At 39.9% G+C, this 26,658-nt stretch overlaps 3 protein-coding genes and 2 long non-coding RNA genes across 6 annotated transcripts; all 5 read left to right on the forward strand.

Moving 5' to 3' along the window:
* The first annotated feature begins 2,381 nt into the window (after window positions 1–2,381).
* LOC145553801 (uncharacterized) lies at window positions 2,382–3,904 on the forward strand. The gene is made up of 3 exons (XR_014089848.1): window positions 2,382–2,432; window positions 3,488–3,568; window positions 3,667–3,904. It is a non-coding gene; the product is annotated as an uncharacterized LOC145553801 (long non-coding RNA).
* Window positions 3,905–4,267: 363 nt separating this feature from the next.
* LOC145553802 (uncharacterized) lies at window positions 4,268–5,610 on the forward strand. Its single transcript, XR_014089849.1, has 5 exons — window positions 4,268–4,301; window positions 4,484–4,716; window positions 5,010–5,188; window positions 5,297–5,390; window positions 5,477–5,610. It is a non-coding gene; the product is annotated as an uncharacterized LOC145553802 (long non-coding RNA).
* A 45-nt stretch (window positions 5,611–5,655) lies between these two features.
* LOC145553798 (uncharacterized) lies at window positions 5,656–7,284 on the forward strand. Of its 2 annotated transcripts, XM_081612799.1 has the most exons (7): window positions 5,656–5,821; window positions 5,916–6,033; window positions 6,122–6,213; window positions 6,295–6,409; window positions 6,492–6,758; window positions 6,897–7,073; window positions 7,165–7,284. In XM_081612799.1, the coding sequence occupies exons 1-7, from the start codon at window positions 5,690–5,692 to the stop codon at window positions 7,263–7,265; spliced, it is 1,002 nt and encodes a 333-aa protein (XP_081468925.1). In that variant the 5' UTR covers window positions 5,656–5,689; the 3' UTR covers window positions 7,266–7,284. The 2 variants fall into 2 exon arrangements, with proteins under 2 accessions (XP_081468925.1, XP_081468926.1); XM_081612800.1 differs by lacking the exon at window positions 5,656–5,821 and having other exon boundaries at window positions 5,832–6,033.
* A 13,704-nt stretch (window positions 7,285–20,988) lies between these two features.
* On the forward strand, window positions 20,989–22,008 carry LOC108166009 (GTPase IMAP family member 7-like). The gene has a single exon (XM_081612833.1). It carries the CDS (start codon window positions 21,028–21,030, stop codon window positions 22,006–22,008), a length of 981 nt encoding a protein of 326 aa, XP_081468959.1. The 5' UTR covers window positions 20,989–21,027.
* Window positions 22,009–22,190: 182 nt separating this feature from the next.
* On the forward strand, window positions 22,191–23,459 carry LOC108166008 (GTPase IMAP family member 4-like). Its single transcript, XM_017303483.2, has 2 exons — window positions 22,191–22,212; window positions 22,780–23,459. Exons 1-2 carry the CDS (start codon window positions 22,191–22,193, stop codon window positions 23,457–23,459), a joined length of 702 nt encoding a protein of 233 aa, XP_017158972.2.
* Window positions 23,460–26,658: the final 3,199 nt, after the last annotated feature.

A 26,658-nucleotide genomic window follows, 5' to 3' on the forward strand; every position in this document is an offset into this window, starting at 1 on the left:
GAGGCCATGGTCTTGAGCCGGAAAAGGGTAGAGTGCCTTCTCCGGGTCAGGGGGCTCGTCCTGCCTCAAGTGGAGGAGTTTAAGTATCTGGGGATCTTGTTTACGAATGAGGGAAGAAGGGAGCGGGAGATTGACAGTCGGATTGGGGCAGCGTCTGCCGTAAAGCGGGCGCTTTACCGGTCCGTCGTGGTGAAGAGAGGGCTGAGTCAAAAAGCAAAGCTCTCGATATACCGGTCGCTCTATGTTCCCACCCTCATCTATGGTCATGAGCTGTCGAGAGGAGCCAGTTGAGGTGGCTCGGGCATCTGGTCAGGATGCCTCCTGGACGCCTCCCTGGTGAGGTGTTTCGGGCACGTCCCACCAGGAGGAGGCCTCGGGGAAGACCCAGGACATGCTGGAGGAACTATGTCTCTCGGCTGGCCTGGGAACGCCTTGGGGTTGGGGAGAGGGAATTCTGGGCCTCCCTTCTGAAGCTGCTGCCCCCACGACCCGACCTCGGATGAAGCGGAAGAAAATGGATGGATGGATTTTTGTCTTATTTGGGCATGTCATAAATCTTTTCTTGGTATTCTAAGTTTTTGTTTGTGACTCAAAGTTTTGCTTGTGTTTCTCACATGACGTCGTGGGCAGGCCCCAAAATCGCAAGAAAATATTTCTGATGTGTGCAAATAAAAGTTTGTTCTACAAATAACTTTTTAGATTCATGAGACAAAAATGAGTCATTCAATAAAAAAAACAATTTTTAAACAAAACCTTTAGTTTAAAAAAAAAAGAAATCATTACAATTCCCTAAGTTTTGATTACAATTTTATTTTACTTAACTGAGGTTATTTTTTATTTTTTTCATTGAATTGGGAAAAATGTAACTTCATACTCTGTGAACCAGACCCTAAACTTAAAGTCTGGATTGAGTTTTTTCCCCTTCATTAATGACAAACTTTTATTACATACATTATATCTATCATGGTAATTCAGGGTGAGTTATTTTTTATTCTAAAATGAATATCCTTGTTGGACTTTTATTTAAGTGTTATTCTCCTTCAAGGTACATTTACCTAACGCCAGAATAAATGCAATGTACATTATGCAGCAAAGGAAATTAGAAGACATGTATCCATTATGGAAATGATCGGTTTTGGACAGGCGATGTGCCCTTATTCCATAAGCAATACTGAAGAATGACTGATATCATTAACGATACAGGGAAGAAGCTTTTTAGTTATCTAGCTTTGCTAGCAAAGTCGTTAGCTAGCAGCTAGCTAATAGCACAACAACAACAACAGCCTAATGTCTGTATGATAAAAATACTGAATCAATAGATAAGAACAGCTTCTCCTCACCTGGCTGTCTCCTCCCGCTCAGTAGTTCTTCAGAGAAAGGCAGACGCAGAGGCCTGTCAGTGTCTGTTGTATTTCATTACCTCTCTGCTTAAACCGCGACTCCGAGCTGAAGCAGAAACAATACTTCAACGTTTTCCGTCATCTGACAAGTAGCAAGTCCACTCCACTTTATTCACCAAAAACTGTTCTGTAATCTGGAACGTTCGCTACGTTGAGCTCCAGTTAGCCGCCTTATCTCACTGTGCGAGATGCAATTGCGTCATGAGTCACAGGCAAAAGGTCAAACAAGGTGACCGGCTTATTATGTTGTACAAAAAAAAAACAACAAAAAAAACCTAATAATTTTAGTACGTTATTATGTGCCAGAAGTGGATTTAGGAAAAAATAATACAAAAAAATAAATAAATAAATAAATTGGACCAAAAAGGCACTTGGGGGGAAGGAGCAAAAGGGGCAGGTGCAAGCACCTCTCCCCCCCTCCTGCACGTGCCTGCATGATTGACTTAAAATATGTTTTGAGCACAAATTGACAACAAACTACATCTACCATAATTCCGATTGCTACCAGCCAACATTACGGCTTCTCGCCACTAGAGAGCAGCAGAGTCACCTCAAGCTGCTTATTAATTTTCCCAGCAAATAAAACTGAGACATTTACAAGCTAACATCAAAACGTCCAAGAAAAGAAAAAATGATTTACAAGTGAGACTGTGAATGAAGATTCAGACGAGACTTTTTTTTAGTTATCCGTTATCTTGACCGACAACATAAATTATATTAACGTTGGCTACTTAGTCGCATTTTTTTGTGATTTACATACACACATGAAAACCACAGGGCAGCAGATCATGTGAAAATATAATATTTGTGTCATTCTCAAAACTTTTGTCCATGACTGTATAGTCAGTGGAAAAGGGGCAACAGATCTTGACACTAAACCAGATCAACGTGTGCCCTTCTACATAAGCCAAAAGCCTATTTAATCCCATACCCTGGGTTTCACTGATTGTCACACCTCCTAAGCCCAAAGACACCAGAAATGTAACAAACTTTATAAAAGGGCAAGATCAACAAGAAATCAATTACCTAAGAGTAAGTACTTCTTTCAAAACATGATCACTGACAGATGTAGACTATTTTTTTACACATATTAGTAAATTAATGCATATATTAATTGATATTTTGGCAAAATATATTTCTTTTAACAAGTAATTAATTCTGTTTGCTTTTACATCCAGAGAAGTGGATGTAAAAACATTTATCTGTTAAAGGCTTGATATCTTTCCTCAACACAAAATTGTTTTTAATTATACGGTAAGAGTATGTTGACTAGAAATTACTCAATAACAAAGAACAGGTTAGTTATATAACAAAAATGAGGAGTTTTACTGTTTTGACACACAGTACAATGTGGTTGCAACAGAGTGAATGCTTTTCCAGGAGTTGATGTACATGTATTTAGTCATAGCAGCCCCCCAGCACTTGTATTAATTTTCAAGTTTTTTATTTATTTTCTTTGATGTGGATCATCGGTCAACTCAATCATTTTGATCACCATAGTCACCTTGATTACTTTAGTCACTGTGAAAACTTTCTGCTTTCACCGGGGACGACTAAGTGTTGATAATGCCAAGCACTTTTGACAGTTCATTCAAGTCATTGAATGTTCATTGATACAGTGATTCTGCTAGCTTTTATTGGACCTGCCCTCATTTAGCTACGGCAGCCCGTGAGGTACATAACACACAAAAAACTTTACAAAGTGCAAATACAGTTAAACAAAACAAAATACAAACCACCAGTGCTCATCAAAATAGAGAAATATTATTAAACAGTCTGCAACATCCTTTAAATAATTTACAAAAAATAGCCTACAAATTTGGATAATTTAGGCAACATAATTTAAATGGTTCACTATCCATTAACCATACCTTATTACAAAAGGTTACAAACAAATGTGTTTTTCCTCCGTTTGTCTGACAATCTAAATTACTTTTTAAATTTTTAGTTAGTTTCTACTACAAATTTGAATCTTGAGATATGGGAATTTAAGAGTTATTAAATTGGAATTGAACATCCAAATGTGGATTTAAGTAAGATGTTAGATATACTCCTTACTTTTATATTTGTTTAATTCATTATTATAGCGTCCCACAGTGAGAAGACCAGATGTCCCTCTCATCCCTCTAACATTCAGTGTGAGGCTGCCTTTGCTCCAGAGACTGTTGGTATGTCAGTAGTACATCAGATTTTATTTTTTCTATATAATAAGCTTCTATGTGCTATACTTTTGTAACATCTAAAAAAAATTTTTATTTTTTAAAAGAGTCTTTTCTACAAGAACTCCAGAGCTCGCTGAATGATGCTGCAGGTCAACCACTAGTGCCAAAAGTTCCTCTGGCTTCCACTAACTGGAGCACAAGAAAAAGCATATTTTCAGAGAGCTGGAAAGCAGAAAGACCCGCCTGGTTAACACCATAGCAGCTCAGCACAGTGTGTCAGCCCCTTTTTGCCAACAATGTGGAAAAAATCCATCTGCACTTCGGTGTCGTGATTGCCTACCACAACCCTTTTGTGAAAAATGTGATGTGATGATGCACACCAGACATGTCTTCCACAACAGAGAAGCCATCATAGCTGGGTTCTTCCAGCCATTACCTCCAACTACCTATGTTTTAAATACAACTCTGCAATGATGGTAAGCTTTTTATTTGTACTGTTTAAACACTCTTCAGAGTGTTTTTCTTACTGTTAACTTTTGACTGTATTTTGAATGTTCTGTTTTTTTGTTCATCTGGTTCTACAAATCTTATATGCAGTTTATGTGAATTCATATTTTAAACATGTCAATCTCTTTAGCACGATTCGTACCTGTGGAGATCCCAGTTAGAATTTGTGATCGTCCACCAGAGTGTTTGAGGATCAAACCAGGACAGGCAGTCACTGTGGTCACAATCAATGGTATGAATAACTTCATTTTTTTTTATGAATCAAAACCAAAATATAATTAAAAACCAATGTTAGCAAAATGTAATTATTTAGTAAGTTTTTTGCAGACCATAAGAAATTGTTTGTGACACAATGTCAACCTGACATTACAATAACCAAGTATTACAACTTTTACACTTTTTTTGGTGTTTTAGGTCGTTATGATCTCAGCATGCCAGAGCTGGGTTGTGAGGGATGTGAGGCTAGTTGGACATGTGGAGTACATGACCTAAATTTAACTGATTACTGGCCAGCTACCCTTCACTTTTCCACTCTATATGCAACTGATGTGCTTTTTACATTTGAAGAAATGAAGATGGCAGCACCAGGTCTCTCCTGTCAAGCATTTCTAAAAATGTTGGACCAACGAACCGTCCGTTTTGGCCGTGTGAGTACTTTAACGTGCATATCCCAGATGGGCTGTCTGACTCCATTTTTGAGTGGTTATGTTCTTCAACATTTTGATGTCACTGGTTACATACACTTGAATCAATATCACCTCATTCATTCAGCATTCAGATCATCGGAAGTCCTGATAACATCAAAATTGATTGAATGAGATGTTTTTAGCAAAGGACACACCTAGAACTTGAAGAACACCTATCCTTGATGCCTTGGATTTGGTCACCTATGTCCTTGTGTAATTTTTCTTTTTTAAATTTGTCTCTCATCTTAAATCAGACAGGAAAGATCTCGGCTGACAGCTTCCTGAAAAGTTTTTTCGAGTGGGAAGCTGTAAGACATGAGTTAGATAAAATGTTAAGGAAGGATCCCTTAAAATGTCAAGCTTGTACCCCAGATATGCTTGCACTTTCAGTGGATGGAAACCGCAAGCATTACCGTTTCAAGAATGCAGCAGGGTATTGTATAATGTGTGCAATATAACAATTCTTTGTATAAGTTAGTGATGTTCACTACCTGTGGACCATAACACCTATATAGTGTTTTTATTCCTTTTTTTTTTCCAGATCGGAGGAACAGGCTATATTTAAGGACCTTTTCATAGCCAAGGATGAAGATGTAGTAAAATTTGTGGACTATATACACAAATCAACCAAACATGTAAGACTGCAGATTATAACTTTATAATGACAGTAACCTTATACCCTGTAATGACAGCATGTCTGATTTAATTTTATGCATTCTAGATTTCTGGAAGAGGTGTTTGTGGTGGGCAATGGTCAGCAGCCAGGGAGATGTCTCACAGATCCAGTAGCAAGCTGGACGAGGAGGGATTGGAGCTAGCAGTGTGTAGACATGGGGTCCTACTTTGTGCCCTGAACATGTATAGGGATGAGATATTTGCATACCCCTGGTACCTGCAGCAAAGGTTGGCCAACAAACAGATCACATTTTTTTGCATGGATGTAACATGCAAGTACTGGCCATATCTTCAAAAAGTATCTAAAAGCTGTCCTGAGCTCCAACACCTGCTTCAAATGAAGCCATTTCTCTCAGTGTTCCATGCCAAAACCCATGACTTCAAATGTGAGGTAAGGAACACTGAATAGCCATTGAATAACCTTGCATAAATGCATGAACATCTTTGACTGTTGAAATTGTTTGTGTTTGCATGCTTTTATTTAGGTTAAATGGAGTGGAGCATATCAAGAGGGTGCTGGTTTGACTCTAGGGGAAGAAGTTGAACAGTGCAATGCATTTCTTTCAAGGATCGCTGTTACGACAAAACATATGTCAAAAGCTGGTGAGAAGACCAAAGATTGGTTTCCTGAAATTATAAGTAGCTATGATAACGGAAAACTCTACTATTGTGGGCTTCTTTCTGTCTACAGGACGGACAGACATGCTGACCCTTATGGCCATGCGCTGGAACCAGCAAAAACATGACAACTTGGCCACCTCACTAACTCATCGATACCAGAAGGTAGTGAAACTGTTGATTTTTGTTCATTCCTATAATTGCTGTGCTCTGATATTTTTTTTTTACTTGAAATTGTCAATGCAGGCCACAAAAGCTCTTCAAAAACAGCATCTCAACCTGGTGTCCTTAAAAACTGAGCTTTCAGTGACTGACATGCAACTTGATGACTGGGTCAATGATATTAAGAAGTGGGCAGAAGGTGAGCTTTTACAGATTAAAAATTAGAGTACATTCCAAAAGTACTTGTATGTAACTGCATCTCTGTTATTTATCATCATCAGCAACATCTACAACAACTGATCCAGACTCGTTGGCAGGCAAAATCGAGGTTCTGGCTGCAAGCATCAAAAGGCGATCTCAACGTCTTTACAAAGACACAGACGGAAACAAAGCTCGTGCCAAGGCTCGTCGCAAAATACAACATGAGAAAAACATTTTAGCATTGGCTTTAGAAGAATACAACAAGACTGTTGCAGGCACAGAAGCACTGTCTTTGGAAGACATCCTGTCCGGCAACACAACATTACCATGGCAGCAATCACACAGTGGTAAGTAAACATACACTAATATGTTTTATACTGTCATCATACCTGACAGATAATGTCAGTACATACTCCAGGTGTAAACCTAAACTCAATTACAAATTCAAACTGAGTTGATTTGTCTTTTTCAAGAATGTATTTCAGACTCTGTCAGTCTTTCCACAAAAAGAAGGGCATTCGATGGCCTCATGAAAGTAAAGAGACTGGAAGAGGAAAAGAGGATCCTTGTAGGAGAGATGGACCATCATTGGAAATCTCTGTTATCCCAAGAAGACACTCTGAAGGACGTTTCCCACCTGTCATTGAGAGGCAAATTTAAAAGTATGTGTTTAAGAGATGTATAAACATATTAATAGTTAAAGCATCTAAAAATTTTTATTAATTGTTATTTTTCTTATGTTCAACTTTAAAGGTTCGTCCTGTGCCCTAACCGATGAAGGTCTAAGAGGTCTCCATAGCATCATCCTTAGAGAGCTGCAGCACTTAAAACAGATGAAGCTGCAGGCAAGATAATATTATCTACAGACTTTGTCTGGAGCAGCGAGTGTTAGCTTTGACGATACTTCTGATGATGACTTTGATACTTTGATAGTGACTCAGAAAAGGACGGCAGGGGGCGCTGGCGGACATTTTTACAAAAGGGGGGCGCTGGGATGCCTTTGGGGGGCGTTTGGTCGAAGGTAAACTTTACACCTTAAATGCACAACAATGGCAGTTTAGACTTTGAGCAACTTGGTAAAACTGTATTGTGTAATATTAAATCATGCTTGGCTGCAACTGTATCGATGGGAGCTCTTCTTCTATTCAGTGTTTGTTAGCTTCTGTTAGCTTCTTGGCGCAGCTCCGTTCTCCTGCAACTGGTAGTTAAAATCACGACACCCTCACTGTGCATCCCTCTGAAAAATGAATCCATTTAAATAAAGAAATCCCTCCATGGGTGGTACCACGATAGAGAGCGTTCATTCTATAGTGTTAACACCGGAGCTGTAAGTGGTCCGGTATGAAACGGGGTGATAGAACAACACAGCACTTTTAAATTTCAATAATCAGAATGCAGAAATTGTTTCCGTTGTTTTAAAAGGTTTATGTCAGTCTGCCTTTTCCCCATCTATACGCTGCCCTGCACCTTAGGGGCTTAAAAAAAGACGCGCACATTGCGCAAAACTCTGAAACAGGAGAAGCGGGACATAAAACGGAGCGACGAACTAGATGTGAAATATGGCATAAAAACAGAGAATCCGACGCTGAACAGTGAAAAATCAACACATGATGTGAAACACATGACGATTAGACAGAGCTGCATTTGATGAGTGAATATTACTGGTGGTAAATAGCGTCAATAAACGATAAAATAAATCTAGCAACAGGAAAGAAACTAAAGTGGACATAGCAATAAACCAAGAGAGGATAAAACTAATCAAAAGAAACTAAATGGAAATGAATGATGAACTAAATGCAAGAATTAACTAAGAAACTAAAGTAAATACAGAGGAATAAACTGGTATGGCAAGACATTTCGAGCAATAATTAATACAGAGGACTGTATGGCAAGAATAATCGGACACTATTTCCAGATAAAAGGTAAAATAATATTGTTGAAATGTTATGGGTTTGTTGAGACCACATCTAATACTGAGAATAAATATATCTTACAGACCATAACAGTAAAGAACTTATCACTTATGTTTTTAATTATATTTGATATATTTATTTCTTCAATATTTTTTTTTTCATGTCAGTGTTAATGTCATGAGGCTGATGACTCCATGACACTTTGAATTTGACTCATTAGGATTTTATTAAGAACCAGATTTGTTCTTTGTAATTTCTGTCCAGTAAAACTATTAATCTATAATCAATAGACAGGTCTATATAACGATATAATCCATGTTTCTGTCTCATATTTGTATGGCATTAAAAGGAACTTTTGTTTTTCCACTGAAAGCTCTGGTTTGCACAATAAATGCCATGAGGGTGAAATTTTATGGATGATGCTCTGATGTCCCTGTCAGGGACCAGACAGTACAAATGCAGACCACAGGTGTTGAATTCAAAAAGGTGGGTTTTTATTTACCCAAAAATATGAACAAAAGGTTAACATAGCATTTAAATGGGCATGCTAATAAAAGAGGTCAACATAAATTACAGAACTCAAGACATAACTGACACAACAACAAAACTGACCTGCTCACATAAGACACAAGGGGATTTAAATACAAGTTTAGCTAAACTATGAAGACACAATAGGGGAAAACAAAATGGCTGCCAATCCAACAACTAACCCAAACAATGAAATAAACCCACAACCCCCCCCAGCATGACGCAGGTGGTTCAGTCCAATAAGGCCATGAGATGTATATCAGGAACCTCAGCCCTTTGCCACTCCTTTGGTCCAGAGAGGGGAGCCCAAACACCCAGGTAACTCAAACAAAGAAAACAATATTAATACAACATAATTAAATTTCAACCCTGCATTGTTAACATGTGTGCACTCCATATAAACATTGTAAGGTGGAAGACAGAAAATAAAGGATAATTAAACAACAAAACAAACTAAAGTGAAAGCCAACTTATGATAAGGCATGGACCTTACCCTGTGTGGCTGGCCGTCACACACCCCCCCTCTTCAGGACTCTCGGTGATGCAGCGAGAGAGATAGTCAGCAGTGATGTTCTCCTTTCCTGGTATGTGGCGCACAGTGAACTGGAACGGTTGTAAGGCCAGGTACCAACGGGTAATTCGCCCATTTGTGTCCTTCATCTTCTTAAGCCATTGTAGCGCTTTATGATCCATCTCCAATGTGAAGTCTCTTCCCAACAGGTAATAACGGAAGGAGTCTAGAGCCCATTTGATGGCCAACATCTCCTTTTCCACTGTGGAATAGTGAACCTCCCGTGGAAACAGCTTCTGGCTGATGTATGCCACTGGACGACGGCCTCCCGTTGTTTCCTGAAGGAGCACAGCTCCCAGACCCTTATCTGAAGCATCAGTCTGTAATGTAAACCCTTCTTCAAAGTTAGGACTGTATAATACAGGTTGCTTACTTAACAACTGCTGGATGTCAGAATGCCGCCACTGCCTCCTCGGTCCACTGCATCTGATTGGGAGAGCGGGTTCCCGTCATGTCTGTGAGCAGAGCCGCCCTGCTGGAAAACTGGGGAATAAAGCGACGGTAAAACCCAGCCATGCCCAGGAAAGATCTTAGTTGCTTCCTTGTTTGGGGCAGTGGGCATGATTCCAGTGCCTTCACTTTATTATTTTGTGGCCTGATAACCCCTTTGCCAATGACATGCCCAAGGTATTCTGTCTCAGCAGCAGCAATGGTGCATTTTTACACATTCACAGTCAACCCTGCTGCTTGAAGAGAACCCATGACAAGGCGCAGATGTTCCAGATGTTCCTCCCAGGTAGTACTATGAATGACAATATCATCCAAGTAAGCAGCAGCAAAATCAGAGCAGTTATGCAATACTTGGTCCATTAGCTGTTGAAAAGTGGCTGGAGCTCCATGTAACCCAAATGGTAAGACTGTAAAATGGAACAGGCCCCATGGAGTCCTGAAGGCAGTGTATTCTCTGGACCGTTTAGTGAGGGGGATCTGCCAATAGCCCTTACACAGGTCCACAGTAGTCAAGTAGTTCGCTTTTCCCAGCCGTTCGAGCAGATCATCAATTCTGGGTGTTGGATAGGAGTCAAACAAAGATATAGAATTTAGGTATCTGAAATCAATACAGAACCTAATGCTTCCATCCTTCTTAGGCACCAACACCACTGGATTACACCATTCACTGTTAGATGTTTCAATGATCTTTAATCGTAGCATCATGTCAACTTCAGTCTTTATTGAAGATAACAGGCGCTCTGGAATTCTATAGCTTAATCGCCTTACAGTAGCACCTTGTCGTACTACAATGTCATGTTCCACCACACTTGTTCATCCTGGGTTCTGGTGAAACACTGCCGAGTTACAGAGTTCTCTCACCTGTTGCTGCTTGTCCCGGGGTAGATGGCCAAAATCCAAATCTAGAGAGGTAGAAGTTGGCAAATATTACTCGTCCACTTCATCCTCTTTCGCCACCCTCCGTATGAGCAGTGCATCTGCTTTGTGTTCAACCCGCTGCACCCACTCCTTTAGCAGGTTTATATGCAAAACCTTGCTGGGCCGCAACTGTCCTGGGGTGGATACTTCATAAGTGGTTGGCCCCATCTTCCTCATAACTTCATATGGCCCTTGCCACTTAGCCAACAGTTTGCTGGTATCACTGGGAAGGAGTACAAGTACTTTTTGTCCTGGATCAAATGAGCGATGCCGAGCAACTTTATCATACCATGTCTTCTGCTGAGCCTTCGACATGTGTGATTGGGCCAGCTCGCTCATTTTCTCCAACCGCTCTCTCATCTGAATAACATAAGACAAAATGTTATTGGGTCCTGCCATAGTCTTCTCCCCCTCCCAAATCTCTCTTAACAGAGAGAGAGGGCCACGAACATCATAGCCATACAATAACTCAAAGGGAGAGAAACCAGTGGAGGCTTGGGGCACTTCCCTATAGGCAAAAAAAAAGATATGGCAGCCACTGATCCCAATCTGTACCCTGGTCATTGACAAACTTTCTGAGCATTTGTTTCAGAGTTTGGTTAAAGCGTTCTGTTAGCCCATCAGTTTGAGGATGGTATGGGGAAGTCCTCAGACTCCGGATGCCCAACAGTTGATATACTTGTTTCAATAGAGTGGACATAAAATTTGTTCCTTGGTCTGTTAGTATTTCTCGAGGAAACCCAACCCTTGAGAATAACTGCACAAGGCAAGATGCAATGGGTCTGGCCTTTATAGATTTTAAAGGAAACACTTCCGGGTATTTTGTTGCATAATCTGTTACGACCAGCATGTAGCGATTACCCGCTGGACTCCTCTCCACAGGCCCTACAATGTCCATTCCTAGACGCTCAAAAGGGACACCAATGATTGGGAGGGGCTGGAGTGGAGCTCTGGGAGGGATTTTAACAGAGGTCTTCTGACACTCTGGACAACTCTTGCAAAATTGAGCTACATCTTTACTTAGACTCGGCCAGTAAAATTGGTATTTTATGCGAGCTGTGGTTTTGTGCTTACCCAGGTGGCCAGCCCAGGGAATCGAATGCCCCAAGGTGATGATGACACTTCTCACCTGTTGGGGAACCACTAGCTGCAACACTGACCCCTGCTGGTGATAGAGTATGTCATTTTGCACGATGTACTCCATATCCTTATAATCCAGCTCCACTCCAGGTTTCTGTAACTTTGCCATCTGGAAAAGAGGTGACAGAGACTGATCAGCCTTCTGGAGTTCACCAATATCACGTGGAATATCAAACCCACATAGTGGCAATGCTGGTTCAGTAGCCATTGGTGTATCCCCCAATGAAAATTGAAGTCTCTCCTGCCTCTTTTGTCTGCGGGTCTTCCGTGGTTTTTCTGCAGTAGTTTCCAACTCCTCATTGAAAAAGGGCAGGGCACTCAGCATGTCTGTGTGGGTGTCGGTTCGCTTAGCCTGGGCTCTGGTAACAACTAAATTAGTCTCCTGAATCTGATCAGCCTCCAACAGAGCAAACAGTACGGGAAAGTCACGCCCGAGCACGACAGCATAAGGCAAGCCATCAACCACACCCACATTCATTAGATACATTTGGTCTTTAACCTTAATGTGTATGTCAGTTGTTGGATAACTTTTCTAATCTCCATGAACACAGCAGATTGAGATTGTGTCCTGTATCTGAACATTCGGTGGAGCAAAATCTGCATGAACAAGTGACCGCGAACTCCCTGAATCCAGAAGGGCCAGGAGTTCAATCCCATCCACTTCAACTTGGCTCATTTTGATTGTCTTGTCTCCCTGCAGGTCTGCATTAACTTTAGCCCGAGGGCCAGAACACATTTGGACCATTTTAGTTGAATTTCTTGGACACCTAGGCTTGGTACGGCCTTCTGATCCACATAGGTAACAGACAATCCTCTTACCAGAGATCTTTGAAAGGTTAGTGGAGGGATGATCCTGCAGTTGCTGGGGCTTACTAGCAGTCATGTTTGCCGCCTCCAGATGGTGCTGGGGGGTCCTCCGGACGTCTCGTGGAGTTTTCCACGTATTATGACTCCAGGCTTGTCCCTTCCTTCTTGCAGCCACAAAGACATCTGCCAGTTCGGCCGCTCTCATTGCTGATTCAGGATTATGCTCTCGGATCCAAACCTGGAGCTCAGGAGACAACATCCTCAGAAACTGCTCCAAGATCATCATTTCACTAATATCATGGACGGTTTTACCCCTTGGCTGAATCCATTTCCCATAGAGTTCCTTCAGCCTCGCATATAACTCACGAGGACTTTCATCTGGCTTGACCTCCAAAGACCTAAATTTTTTATCTATAGGATTCAGGGTTAATGTCATACTTTAACAGAATGGCAGATTTGACTTTATCATAATCTAATGAGTCATCAATGTTCATATGTACGTAGGCACCTCTGGCTCTGCCAGTCAGCAGGGGTATCAGACGAAAAACCGAGTCTGCTTTCTGCCACCGATAAGCTGCAGCCATACGTTCAAAGGTAACCAAAAAATTTTCAATATCATCATCTTCAGTTAACTTCTCCAGTCTACCCTCCATTTGTGGAGAGAACCGATTAGCAGATGAAATTGTTGGACTGGGACTAGCTGATACCGCCTCAGCCCGGGCCTGCTGAGCAGAGGTAGAAAGCCGATTATCAGACCCAGCTGCAGGAGGTTCTAATTGAGATTGTTGTTCAATCTCTGACTGCAGACGGTTAAACTGATGTTGAAGGGCTTTAAATCGTTGTTCTTGTCGTGCATTTACCTCACTCTGTTTGGCATCTCGGACATCCTGTTGCCCCATATGGGTCTGTAGCATAGTCATCAGGTCAGACAGAGTTGGTTCTATTTGCTGCTCCTCCATGCCTTCAGTGACCCCCTCAGCTTCATTTTCCTCCTCTTCACCGAGTGGCTAAACAGATCCCTTTTTCTTGTCACTCCTGAGACCACGAGACATCCTCCTATGTAAAAAGTAGGGGAGAACGCAAAATTCCAAAAAAAATTGTGAAAAGAAAAAGAAAAAAAATCAACACCTGTGTCTAGTACTGCATAAATCCCACTTCTGGCACCAATTGTCAGGGACCAGACAGTACAAATGCAGACCACAGGTGTTGAATTCAAAAAGGTGGGTTTTTATTTACCCAAAAATATGAACAAAAGGTTAACATAGCATTTAAATGGGCATGCTAATAAAAGAGGTCAACATAAATTACAGAACTCAAGACATAACTGACACAACAACAAACTGACCTGCTCACATAAGACACAAGGGGATTTAAATACAAGTTTAGCTAAACTATGAAGACACAATAGGGGAAAACAAAATGGCTGCCAATCCAACAACTAACCCAAACAATGAAATAAACCCACAACCCCCCCCAGCATGACGCAGGTGGTTCAGTCCAATAAGGCCATGAGATGTATATCAGGAACCTCAGCCCTTTGCCACTCCTTTGGTCCAGAGAGGGGAGCCCAAACACCCAGGTAACTCAAACAAAGAAAACAATATTAATACAACATAATTAAATTTCAACCCTGCATTGTTAACATGTGTGCACTCCATATAAACATTGTAAGGTGGAAGACAGAAAATAAAGGATAATTAAACAACAAAACAAACTAAAGTGAAAGCCAATTTATGATAAGGCATGGACCTTACCCTGTGTGGCTGGCCGTCACAGTCCCATTCTCCTGAAGGCAGCACAGAGCTGTACCACCAGAAATTGACAGAAATACTGGAAAGAAGAAGAGTTATGATTAATGTAGTTACAGTTCTATCCATGTTTTAATGTTGCAGAGCTAAGTCGTTTTGCAAATAGTTCAAAGTTTGAACTGGCATGTTGTACATCTTTTATCTGGTCATTTTGTGTAATATTTAACAACTAGAAAATGGCACAAAATAAGAATATTTTTTCCACTGACTGGCTGCTGTTAGGCCTCAAATTTTAAGTTGAATGTTCATTAAATTTTTTGTAGACGCCTGTAAAAATAATTTCTATTCCCATGACTTTTTTGTTCTCTGAGAAATGATTTTTTATGATAAATACAGAAACAAGCATAAAAATAAAAACATGTACAATAGTGATAGTAATATTAATGATAAAATAATGGTCAGTGCAAAGTAGCCTACAAATTCTTTGGTGGGGGGCGATGAGGGACCTGGATAAAGTCACGAAAATCCCGATTCCAGAGGATAATCCAGTAAAACCCCCAACATAGCGGGAATTTAGAATAACCAAAAGCCGATGATGATGTAGAAGCAATAGTGATAGTTTGTGGAGTCATTTTAAGAGATAAAAGACGTAACAAAAAGAAAAGGCGGTGGATAAAAGACGACTGGAGCCTCCAAATCATGGAGCTATGGTAAGAAAATCTGTTGAGGTAGCTCTGATAGTCAGAATACAGGCAACATATATCTGTAATTTAAATGCAAGTTAAGGCTCTATTTGCTGCACTATGATTTGGAGGTGAATGTTTTTTCATAGTTAACATTTTTAACTGAATAAACATAATAATGGCCTTTAGATTTAATATTAAACATTTCCACATATCATCTCCAATATCCACCGGACTCAGTTGCGCGATATGTCAGCTGTTCGGGATTCCCCTCTGTTCTTACGTCACCGCGCTTTTTGATTGGCTACCTGTCACATTCAGCAGGTCGTATTCTCGTTCCCAGACAGGAAAAAACCCACAGGTTGCGATAAAAACTCCAAGACAACCCAAATTGGGTATATTCAGGATTTAGCGGGAACACCAACACCGCCTCACGCACGCAACCCCCGCGCAGCAAAATTTTCCAAGTCTTGACCGGTCCGCGGTAATAAAACTTATGAACTCTGTTCATAAATAGTTTTTTTTTTATTCCGAATTGTTTCTGAACTATCTGTGCCCGTCTCTTTCTCTCCCCCCTCCACTTCTCTCTCCCCCGAGCCTCCACCCCACCTCCTGTGGCTCGTAGCTTTCGTCAGCAGCCTTCAAACCGTACTCTACTACGGTATGTCTGTCTCCTTATTACAAAATGTCCCAATTAAAAACAAACGGAGATTATCTAGTGTTTCAAGTTATTTTGCTCAATTAAAACAGCACGGCACACGTTAAAAACAACTGCTTATTAACTTATGACTGGATATTTCACTGGTATTAAATGATAGGATAGGTTATAGTATGCGCATCTTATAAAAGACGGTGGTTCCTGATCGAACTGATGCGTTTGATTTATGGACTAGGACATTTTCCACAGGTGGTACACAGACAAATTCTGCTTACACTTATAAAATTGCTTATCATTTATAGACTTTGAAATAAAAACTGAGAAAACAATGCGGGTCAGTGAATTTTTAAATTCAAGTGAAAGCAAAACTTGAAAAATGCAGAAACAAAAACTAATTTGTTCAAAAGACAGTGAGGCAGAAGTCATTTTTGATTTTTTTAAAATTGCACTTAAATACAAGTTATTAAAAGTAACAAGTATCTCATTACACTTTTACTTTTGTTACTTTATGATGATCAAAAGTTCTGCTCATCACAAAGGAAATTTTGTTATGTGATCAGTTTTAGTCAATACAAATAACTATTCAAAACAAATTCTAATCAAAGTAAATGTTTGGGTTTGTAAACAACTTAAAGGACAAATTATAATTTCAGCAATAGATGTAAATGAAACTTGTTACTTTCCACCTCATAGTGCAGAACCAAATTTTTTTTCCACATTGTGAAGTGCTTCTACTTCTGTGTTATCCACACAGGGAGCCTGTGGTACAGTAAAATATTTATGATTTTATTTGTTTTGGTCGCACAATGAACCATATAATAGTACCGGCAAGAATTTAAAACTACTTTTATCCCGGAAATTAATATATAATAATTTTATAATTTTTTAGGGATGCACCGATTGCAGTTTTCTGGCCGATTGCTAATTACTGATCTTTTAAAAAGCTTAACCTGCCGATTCAGACTTTGGCCTATACCAATTTTTTTTTGTATGAAATGTTGCTCAATATAGCAAGAAAATTGTTGAGTTGGCAACAGTAAGGTAACTAAAATGTGCAGACATAACTTGGTGGGCCGGTCTTACAGTCCAACCTTTGTCAACAGACAACAAAAGAGGACAGTGGTTGATTCATAGACCTTTGCCAAAGATTGGTGCATAAGATCGGGGGATAAGATTGGCTTCACATGTAAAAATTGGCTGATCACCGATGTCCCAAAATTAAGGAAATCGGCACTGATAAATCGGCTGGTTGATAAATTGGTGCACCCCTAATGCTGGTAGTAAACTTCACTACCAGCATTAGGGGTAGTGCTGGTACTCAGCACTACCCCTAATGTAGTGCTGGGGTAGTTTAGCTGGCCAGCTAAACTGACCAGAGGGCCACTTCACAGTCCTCTGGTCAGGAAGTGCATACAGGGTAATGTATTTTGCAAAATAGTCCATTACAACAAGAATGTATCCGTTTCCACGAGCAGTGAGAATAACAATGTGGAAATCCATTGTTATTTTTTAAAAAAACTTTGAGACAACTACATGTTTTAAAGAGGCCTGCTGACGGGGCATTGGCAGTCACCATAACTTACTGTAAATACCATTCAATTAAATCTCAAGACATGCACCGCCAGTAGCATCTGGCCTGAGCACAGGTCAGATCAAAAGAATGGCCATGTAGTGCCCTGAACACTTCCTTTTGCAGACCACTATGGACAGCAATCTGTAAAATGGGATCACCAGGGGGATGCCCTCCTGACAGAGAAGAGAGCCACTGACAATAAGTTTTGGAAACTCCCTCCAAAAGTGTCTGTGCTCAGAGGAACACTTCTTTGTTGTTTTTGACTTTATTTTTATTCAAAGTTTTATAATCTTGCAAAGACAAACGCATGTATTTGTGCATTTGTTTATGTTTTCTAGGGCTCCTATAGATAATGCCAACACATATAGATTTCTCATCTTTACTTAGTTTTTGTCATTACCACAATAACTCCAGCCAACACGGATGTTGATATTACAAGTTGGAATGCAAAGGATCATGAAGCTAAAAGGAGAAAGGTTCAATCACATCTAACACACCTGATATAAAATGCTACAGGAAACTCACCTGCACATGGCAGGATTTATAGAGATTGGGTGGGACAGGTGTTTCACTCAAAATTTGATCATGGTAATATTTATTGGTTGGACCAACAGACAGATATGAAATGAATAAACACTGTAGTGTAAGCAAATACTGTATCAAATAAAAAAAAATTAGACAGCATGAAAATAAATGCTTTTGTCTACTCACAAAAGCAACAGATAATTCAAACAGAAAACAAAAAGTATATGCAGTTTAAGATGGATTAAAAAAACAAAGGAAGCCCCCAAAATCTTCAACATTTACACAATATTAAAAACCGCTGTATTAAAAGCTCATGTATTTCCACATGTGTACAAACAAAAGACTTAAACACAACATATATACAGATTACACATTATAAAGAAGGCAGAGTATATTATCAGGTAGTGAATGTGATGGTTTGTCCATGACGGAGACCAGCTTCTTCAGAGACCTCCTGTCTGTCTCCAGTGCCTTCATTTTGTGATCTATAATTTTACCTTATTTGTGAATCAGTTTGTTGCCTTTTATGTTGCTTCCTCAAACACCACAGCACACATTTTGGCACTTGTGACCACATTCTGGTACAATATGTCCAGCAACTTCCTGCATGTGTTGAAGGACCAAATCCTTTTCATGAAGGGGGCTGCTAATCCCCATCTTGAACAAAGCATCTGTGTTGATCCTCCATGTCTAGTTTGTTGTCTAAGAGCACACCAAGGTATTTGAAGCTGCCCACCACCTCCATCAAACTGATGGGTTGGTGTGCAGGTTTCCATCTCCTAAAGTCAGTTACCATCTTATTAACCTTGACTACATTTAGTAGGAGATGGTTTCTGCTGCAGCAGTCCATAAAGTTGTTCACTAGCCCTCCATACCAGTGGCGGGTCGTGCATTTGATTCCTGGGCCTTCAGTGGGTCTTACCAATGTAGTCTACCACTATTGCATTACAATTGTACATGCTAAAACCTAATAAGTTACAAAAAATTTGGTGCTAAGGTCCAGTTCAGCCCCTAACATTATATACAGTGGTCATATTTCACGCCTCCTGCTTTGAATGCATTATTCAGATTTGGTACTTCAATGCATCCGGAGTGACCACATGGATTGGGATCTCACTAACTGTGTATTTGTGTGTAAATGACCAGAGAGAAGAATGTTGGAAGACTTTCTTATGGAAGTTTCCTTATTTTTCATTTTACATATATTGATCATTATACAGCACAGCAGGATGTTTCTGAGGCACATAAAAAGAGGGAAGGAGTTAAGCAAGTAAGCAGTTTATTCATCAATTAGCCTACTCATAATTAATTATGAGGAGCTATAATCAACATCTGAATTGTCATTCAATATTCATTAATGCTCGCTGGAGTAGCTGATTATTTCTTTATACCATATATAGCAGGGGTGTCAAACTCCAGTTCTCCAGTACCGCTGTCCAGCAGGTTATAGATGTGCCAGAGGTACAAAACACTGGAATGAAACGGCTTAATTACCTCCTCCTTGTGTAGATATGTTCTCCAGAGCCTTGCTAATCACCAAATTATTCTATTCAGGTGTGGTGCAGCAGAGGCACATCTATAAGTTGCAGGACAGTGGCCCTTGAGGACTGGACTTTGACACCTGTGATATATAGACAAAATCAATCCTGATGTCTTTATACAGGAAAAGTTCAACAACTGTCATAGAGCTCGTCTCAGTGTTTTACTGGCCATGGAGGCCAAAGGAGGAAGTCGCCTGTCCTGTTCTATTCCTGATGAACGTTTAATTTGCTTGATGGCAGAGAATGTCCACTTGTAAAATTTGGCTTCTATTTAAAGCGGAACTCACAAATACACACAAGGGGGATACTTCACAGGCATCAGGTAAAATATGTTACACCAGTTAAATTGACAACAAAAATAAATAGTCAACCACTCAGAATGAAATTTTGTTTGACTTTTAGCCACAATGATTTATTACAAAAAACCACAAACTAAGAAAATAATCTTTATCTTGATAAATAAATCAGTAACCAAAAATTACTCAAAACAAGTTTAGGATAGATTTAATTCACTCAGTTCATGTCAGTAAAGAAACCCAAATAGATAAATGTTCAAAACTCTCGATCCTTATTACTACGAATATTGTCCACAAAAGAGTTCCATATCCTGGGAGCCTTTCTCCCTTTTAATCCAAAGTCCCAATCCAAAACGAAAAATCCAACACGTCAAAAAACCCCTCCCCAAAAAATTAGAAAAAGGACCACTAAAAATCCCCCAAAAAGAAACGTAAAGTCCAGATCTCATCGGGAATGTCTTTCTTTTCCTCCCCGGTGGCGTCCTCTCGATCCGTCGGCGTCCTCTAGCCAATTGGCGTCCTCTTGCACCTGGCGGCGTTTCTTGGGTGCAAGCTCCAATCCAGCTCCTAAAGCGCTCGATCCGCGGCGCTTGGGCGAACCTTGATTGCTGTTTTATCTCTTTTCTTCGATTTTTAACTTATTGTAAACATTCAGGCAATTCAAGTCTCCCGCTGCACGGACCTGACGGTGAGCGTCTTCCTCTCTGATTGAGCCGCTGCGCGCCGACGCACGCGCCCCTTTTTATACATTAATGTCAGCCACACCTAAAAAAACAATATGACCTGCCCAAAAATCAGTTTTAGAAGTGGAAATACGGAATATTTTTTCAACGAAATAACTGTTATACAAACCATATGATTCATTTACCTTTCAATGTATTTTATCCAGGAAAAAAACAAACATAGTGGTTATGTTACACACTAGACAGGTGTGGTGTATATATCAATTGTTGCAACCAGAGCTTGAGATCAACTCTGGCTTCTTCAAATGTTGTCAAAAGCACTGCAGTCTGGAAATGCCCTGCTGTGGCTTGGTCAGACAACTCACCCTCTATGACTCCAAACAACAAGTTGATCACTTGCAAATAGCAGGCAACGCCAGCAATACAATTTTCATACTTCACAGAGCAGCTGTATTATTTCCTCTCTACCAGATACACAGAGGCTAAAGTTCTGAGTACAACATGATGTTGATTCTAATTCAGATTCAAACTTTCTTCTTCACAGGAACAAATATTACAAACAACAATGAGTTGAGGATCGTGATGGTGGGGAAGACTGGGATTGGGAAGAGCGCTTCTGGAAACACCATTCTGGGTCAATTGTGCTTTGAATCCAAATGCAGTGCCAAATCCATGACCACTGACTGCTCTAAATGCTCCAGTAATGTGGATGGACAGCAGGTTGCTGTCATTGATACTCCAGGTCTGTTTGACACCAGGTCTGAAGAAGACAAAACCATCAAAGACCTGAGTCAGTGCGTCTGTTACGCTTCTCCTGGACCCCACATCTTCCTGGTGGTCGTTGCAATTGGCAGATTCACAGAAGAAGAAAAACAATCAGTGCAAATGATTCAAAAGCTCTTTGGAGAGGCAGCAGACAGATACTGCATGGTTCTTTTTACTCGTGGAGACAACATTGAAAGCACCATTGAAGAGTTCTTATCTAAAAGCCCAGAGCTGCAGGATCTGGTGTCCAAATGTAATAACCAGTGTTGTGTTTTCAACAATAAACTGGAAGATAAGAAACCTCAGGTAACTGATCTGCTGAAGAAGATCAGAACCATTGTTGATAGGAATGGAGGAAGTCACTACACCAATGAGATGTTCCAAGAGGCTGAGAGGGAAACTGAAGAGGAGAAACAACGAATCCTGAAGGAGGAAGAGGAAGAAAAACGTAAAGAGAAAGAAGAACTGGAGAGGAAAATAAGAGAAAAGTATGAGAAAGAGATTCAGAGCATGAAGGAGCAGTTCCAGGCTGAGAGAGAAAAAGAGAAGGTGGAGCGAAAGGAGGAGAGGAGAAGGGAAAAGAAGGAGATGGATGAGGAGAAGATAAAGGCAGAGGAAGAGATGAGGATGGAAATGGAGGAGAAGTTGAAACCCCTGAAAGAAAACCGGGAGAGAGAAATTCAAGATTCAAAATCCACTGTGCAGTCCAAGCATGAATCTGATGCCAGAGAAGAAGCTGAACAAAATAATCCTACCCTTCCTTTTGTTAATGCTGGAGAACCCATTGGTAATTTTTAAGAGCTTATTTAAATAGTTAAATAGTGAAAGTGGTAAAATTTCAGCTCTTATAAACATGACATGACAATGGCTACATAAATATGAAAACAAATCACAACTGGAAATTTCTTCCAAAAACCTAAGTATAAAACATGGAGAACAGAAAACAACAAACTAGATTCTGTCTCTTTCATTGTTGATAAATGAAGCAGATCTCCAGTCAGAGTAAAACTCCTTCACCACATCTTCACATTAAAACTCAGCCAGAACCTGGAGGTTCTTTGCACCGTGATGGAAAGTTCATGTGAGGTTTTCTAAGAACACAGTGATATAAATTAGATCACTGTTGACTCTACACCTCTTGATAGGCATAAATAATTTGGAGCTTAACTGTTTATAATACGAAGCTGCCAGACTGTAACACTACTGGAGATTTTGAAGACTGCAGGCTGGTGACAAATGGCAATAACTTTAAATCCCAGCATCCTGCTTTGACAATATATGAAATAATTTCCATAGAATCTGGTGCCTGTGTATAAATATGGACACATTGATAATTAGGTGGAAATTTAACATTTGTGTTAGTATTATTTCAAATATGAAAAGAAAATTAAAACTAATGTAAAACATACTTCATACATATCTGGTTTCATCTGTATCTTGTCCACCATTTCTTTGATTCCCTCAATGCTTCCTAATGTTTCAGCTGTATTATTTCCTCTCTCCCAGATACACAGAGGCTGGAGCTCTGAGTTCAACATGATGATCAGATTCTAACTTTCTACTTCACAGGAAAAAAAATTACAAACAACAATGAGTTGAGGATCGTGATGGTGGGGAAGACTGGGAGTGGGAAGAGCGCTACTGGAAACACCATCCTGGGTCAACTGTGCTTTGAATCCAAATGCAGCACCAAATCCCTGACCATTGACTGCTCCAAAGGCTCCAGTAATGTGGATGGACAGCAGGTTGCTGTCATTGATACTCCATGTCTGTTTGACACCAGATTTGGAAAAGATAAAACCATCAAAGACCTGAGTAATTGTGTCTCCTACGCTTCTCCTGGACCCCACATCTTCCTGGTGGTCGTTGCAGTGGAAAGATTCACAGAAGAAGAAAAACAATCAGTGCAAAAGATTCAAGAAATCTTTGGAGAGGCAGCAGACAGATACAGCATGATTCTGTTCACTCGTGGAGATGACCTTGAAGGCACCATTGAGGATTATTTGTCTGAAACCCCAGAACTGAAGGATCTGGTGTCCAGATGTAACAACCAGTATCATGTCTTCAACAATAAGCTGAAAGACAAGAAACCTCAGGTCACTGAGCTGCTGAAGAAGATCAGAACCATTGTTGACAGGAATGGAGGAAGTCACTACACCAATGAGATGTTCCAAGAGGCTGAGGGGGCGATCGAAGAGGAGAAACAACAAATCCTGAAGGAGAAAGAAGAAGAAATACGTAAAGAGTAAGAAGAAGTAGAGAGGGAAATACAAGAAAAGTATGAAAGAAAGATGGAGAAAAGCAAGTCAGAAAGAGAGGGAGAAGAAAACAAGGGAGGAGGAGAGGAAAGGGAGGAGAGATAAAAAGAAAGAAAGGAGGAGGACAGAGAAGAGGAAAGGAAAAGGGAATTTGAAAACTTTAAAACCATACTGAAGGAAATGCAAGAGAGGGAAGTTCGAGAAGCAAAATCACAGCTGCAGTCCCAGTATGAATCCAAAGCCAGAAATGAAGTTGAACAAAACAATCCTCTTTATAATTTGGCTAACGCTGGAGAACACCTTCTTAAGTTTGTTGCAACTTGTGCCCGTATTTACAACTATTATTTCAGATCTGGCCTGAGTGGCCTTTAGCCTAAACATTCCCACCAGTGAATGACAGCTCATGAGTGAGTCATTCAGCTGCTGAGAGCGACTCTGAGCGAGGAGTTTACAGAAATTCTTCTCTTGGTCGGGAGATGTGGTTGACGCCATTGCTAGGTGTGACACTGTCATCTACTTCCTGTGTTTGGTTTTTCTTCTGCTATGTCTTTATTAATGGAGGTTGGCAAACAAACTTAACGGAGCATTACTACCAACAACTGGTAAGAAATGTGAACCAAACGTCACCAACTTCACCCCTGCAACTCCCCTATTCCCTAAATGTAGAATATGGGCTGGTGGCTTTTATTTCTTGACTCTTTCTTAAATAAATCAAGAAAGTCTCATTTTGACGGTGGTTGATACGCACATAAACACAAACGGACAAATACAGTAATCAGAATTTAGACTGGATTAAGCAAAGTGTCACACTGATGAAACTGTAAAATTGAATCAATTACTAAACATCATCAACATGCTTGATTGTGCCTTATTTACAGCCTAATCATTATTGTGATTTGTCACAGATTTTCATCATGCTGGCAATTTTATCTCATATTAATATGAACGCTTGGCTGTCAGCAGTTCACTGTGATTGTCTGACTGCATAAAGCTGTTTGATCTGGAGATCAACTGAAGTGAACGATACAAAAACCAACCAGGACAGAGGATCAGTGCCTGCTGTTGGCAAAGCTTTATCTGTTTTGGAAAATCTTCTGTCTGTTTTTCCACCATACCTTCTTGCTTAAGACACTCTTACACTTCACTTCAACATTCTTGCACTTCTTTCAGTAGTTTAGCAATAATTGTTGCTTTGTGATCATTATTTCCCATAATGATTTCCCATAATTTTTTTAATTGTATCAATTCAGTTGAGATCTTTTGTGTCACCCTGACTTCACTATGTAATCACAAATAAATCTTGATTAAAAATAAATACTGGTATAGTGATTTTTTTTTAAATTGGTTATAGCTATTATCTGCTTAATGGGTAGAAGGGACAAGGGAATGTGGTAATGAATGGATAATAACCACATTTAGTGATTTATTTGCTAAATGTGGTTAGCAAATAACCACATTTGCTAACCGCGTTGTCTGATCATAAATCCACACTAAAAGTAAGACTGACACAAAATGCTGTTTTAAGCAAACCATAATGTGGTTTGTATCATTAAAGAACATATCGCTATTTTCTAAGGATTTTAGCTCCAGCTTGTATAAACGCACAATAGAGCTTTGGAGCTGATGTCACAGCGTATGACGTTTACGTCTCGCGGAGTCGCTCAGCGCCATCTTTAAAGGCCACAGACCAAAACAAACTTTATTCCGGCATTTTTATTGTGTTACCGACTGCAGTGAAGTTGTTTTCAAGTTGGATATTGGATATTGGATATTTGCGCTCCGCGGAGTAAGGGGTGTTTAGCTCAAGGTTGATCCGATTTATGAACGCTAATTTCGGCCAGCTGTTCTCATGTTCCATGTTCCAATGACCGGGTCCTTTATACCCAAATAATAAAGGTCAGGATTATTTAACTTTACAACATGGACATGCCTGCAACAGCGGAGCTAACAAGTTTCACCACCACAGAGAGCGACTATGTCATTCTGAAATTTATCAGAAATGAAATACAACAAACCAAGGAACAACATAAACATCAGGCTACTGATCACTAATGATGAAACAACACAAATTCAAATCAGTTCAGAACCATGGAGAGCGATTGGATCATTTTGACACTTTATCAATTTCAACTCAGAGCCTGGAGCAGCTAGCAGCTGCTGAAGCTAGGTTTATTGTTGACGCATTGAACCGAGCACACAGCAGCACACACCAAATTTGGAAGTGCTCCATCAACTCCTACAGAGTTAAATTCAACACTTTGAAGTGTCTATATTGGTCCACTCTGGATGGTGTAGAAATTACACTTTTGAAAGTGTTATTTGTGATGTAGTTGAATCAACACTCAGTAGTTGAAATTAAACACACATCAATGTTGACATACTCAATACTAGTGTATTTTGTCAAAAGTTAACACTATGAATGTGTTAATCAAACACAGAACGGTGTAAAGTATATATTAACATAGAAATGTTGAGTTTTGAAATACTACTAGCAGGGTGTGCTGTGGTTGTGCAGGGGTTAAAAGCACAACCCAGATATGAAGGCTCTAGCTTTCAATGCAGCTGTCGTGGGTTCGCTTTCTGGTCTTCCCTTTCTCTCATTACCCACTTTTTTGTCAATATACTACCAAATAAAAGCCACTAGAGCAATTAAAACCTCTTTTTTTCCTGAAACTACTGGCCATCAATAATCCCCAAATTCCTTTTAAAAGACATTAGATGCCACATTAGATGCTACAAAAACACCAGCACCCTTTGCAGAATATAATCTATTTTTATTTTAAAACATCAAACAGTACTGACAGGAATATACAACAAAGGTCATACATTGCAGTGAAGGTGAAGTGTGCTTTGAAAGTTCATTGGAAGCGGCCATGGATGGTCTTGTGATCACTGATGGTGACCACAAGGTCCTGTTCTTGTTTTCGCCAACATGAAGGAGGAAGACTTCCAGCCTGGAAGGAAAAACAGGAAATATAGCAGAAACATTAGGATAATAAATAAATATTTTAAAAAGTAGTGTGAGCAAAACTAATTTGACTTACCTGTGTGTGTCACCGTCATATTCATTCAAATTACTCTGCCCACCCAGTTTACAAGATAAAGCATAAAAATGTCAGAAATAATTACTAAAGAAATTAGTCAGCTTATAGAAAGATTTTGGACAGCATTAAAAGTCGTGCCAACCTGT

This window comes from Poecilia reticulata, chromosome 11 (assembly GCF_904066995.2).
Source record: "Poecilia reticulata chromosome 11, P_reticulata-male-v2, whole genome shotgun sequence".
In the NCBI taxonomy this organism is placed as follows: Eukaryota; Metazoa; Chordata; class Actinopteri; order Cyprinodontiformes; family Poeciliidae; genus Poecilia; species Poecilia reticulata.

What these genes read in the sequence shown, in the direction of transcription:
- LOC145553798 (XM_081612799.1), top strand. Translation starts at nt 5,690, where the DNA reads ATGGATGTAACATGCAAGTACTGGCCATATCTTCAAAAAGTATCTAAA. An exon ending in AAAACATATGTCAAAAGCTG is followed by an intron (nt 6,034 to 6,121) that starts GTGAGAAGACCA and finishes TTCTGTCTACAG; the next exon opens with GACGGACAGACATGCTGACC. An exon ending in ATGGCAGCAATCACACAGTG is followed by an intron (nt 6,759 to 6,896) that starts GTAAGTAAACAT and finishes AATGTATTTCAG; the next exon opens with ACTCTGTCAGTCTTTCCACA.
- LOC108166009 (XM_081612833.1), top strand. Translation starts at nt 21,028, where the DNA reads ATGGTGGGGAAGACTGGGATTGGGAAGAGCGCTTCTGGAAACACCATT.
- LOC108166008 (XM_017303483.2), top strand. Translation starts at nt 22,191, where the DNA reads ATGAAGCAGATCTCCAGTCAGA. An exon ending in GAAGCAGATCTCCAGTCAGA is followed by an intron (nt 22,213 to 22,779) that starts GTAAAACTCCTT and finishes TCTACTTCACAG; the next exon opens with GAAAAAAAATTACAAACAAC.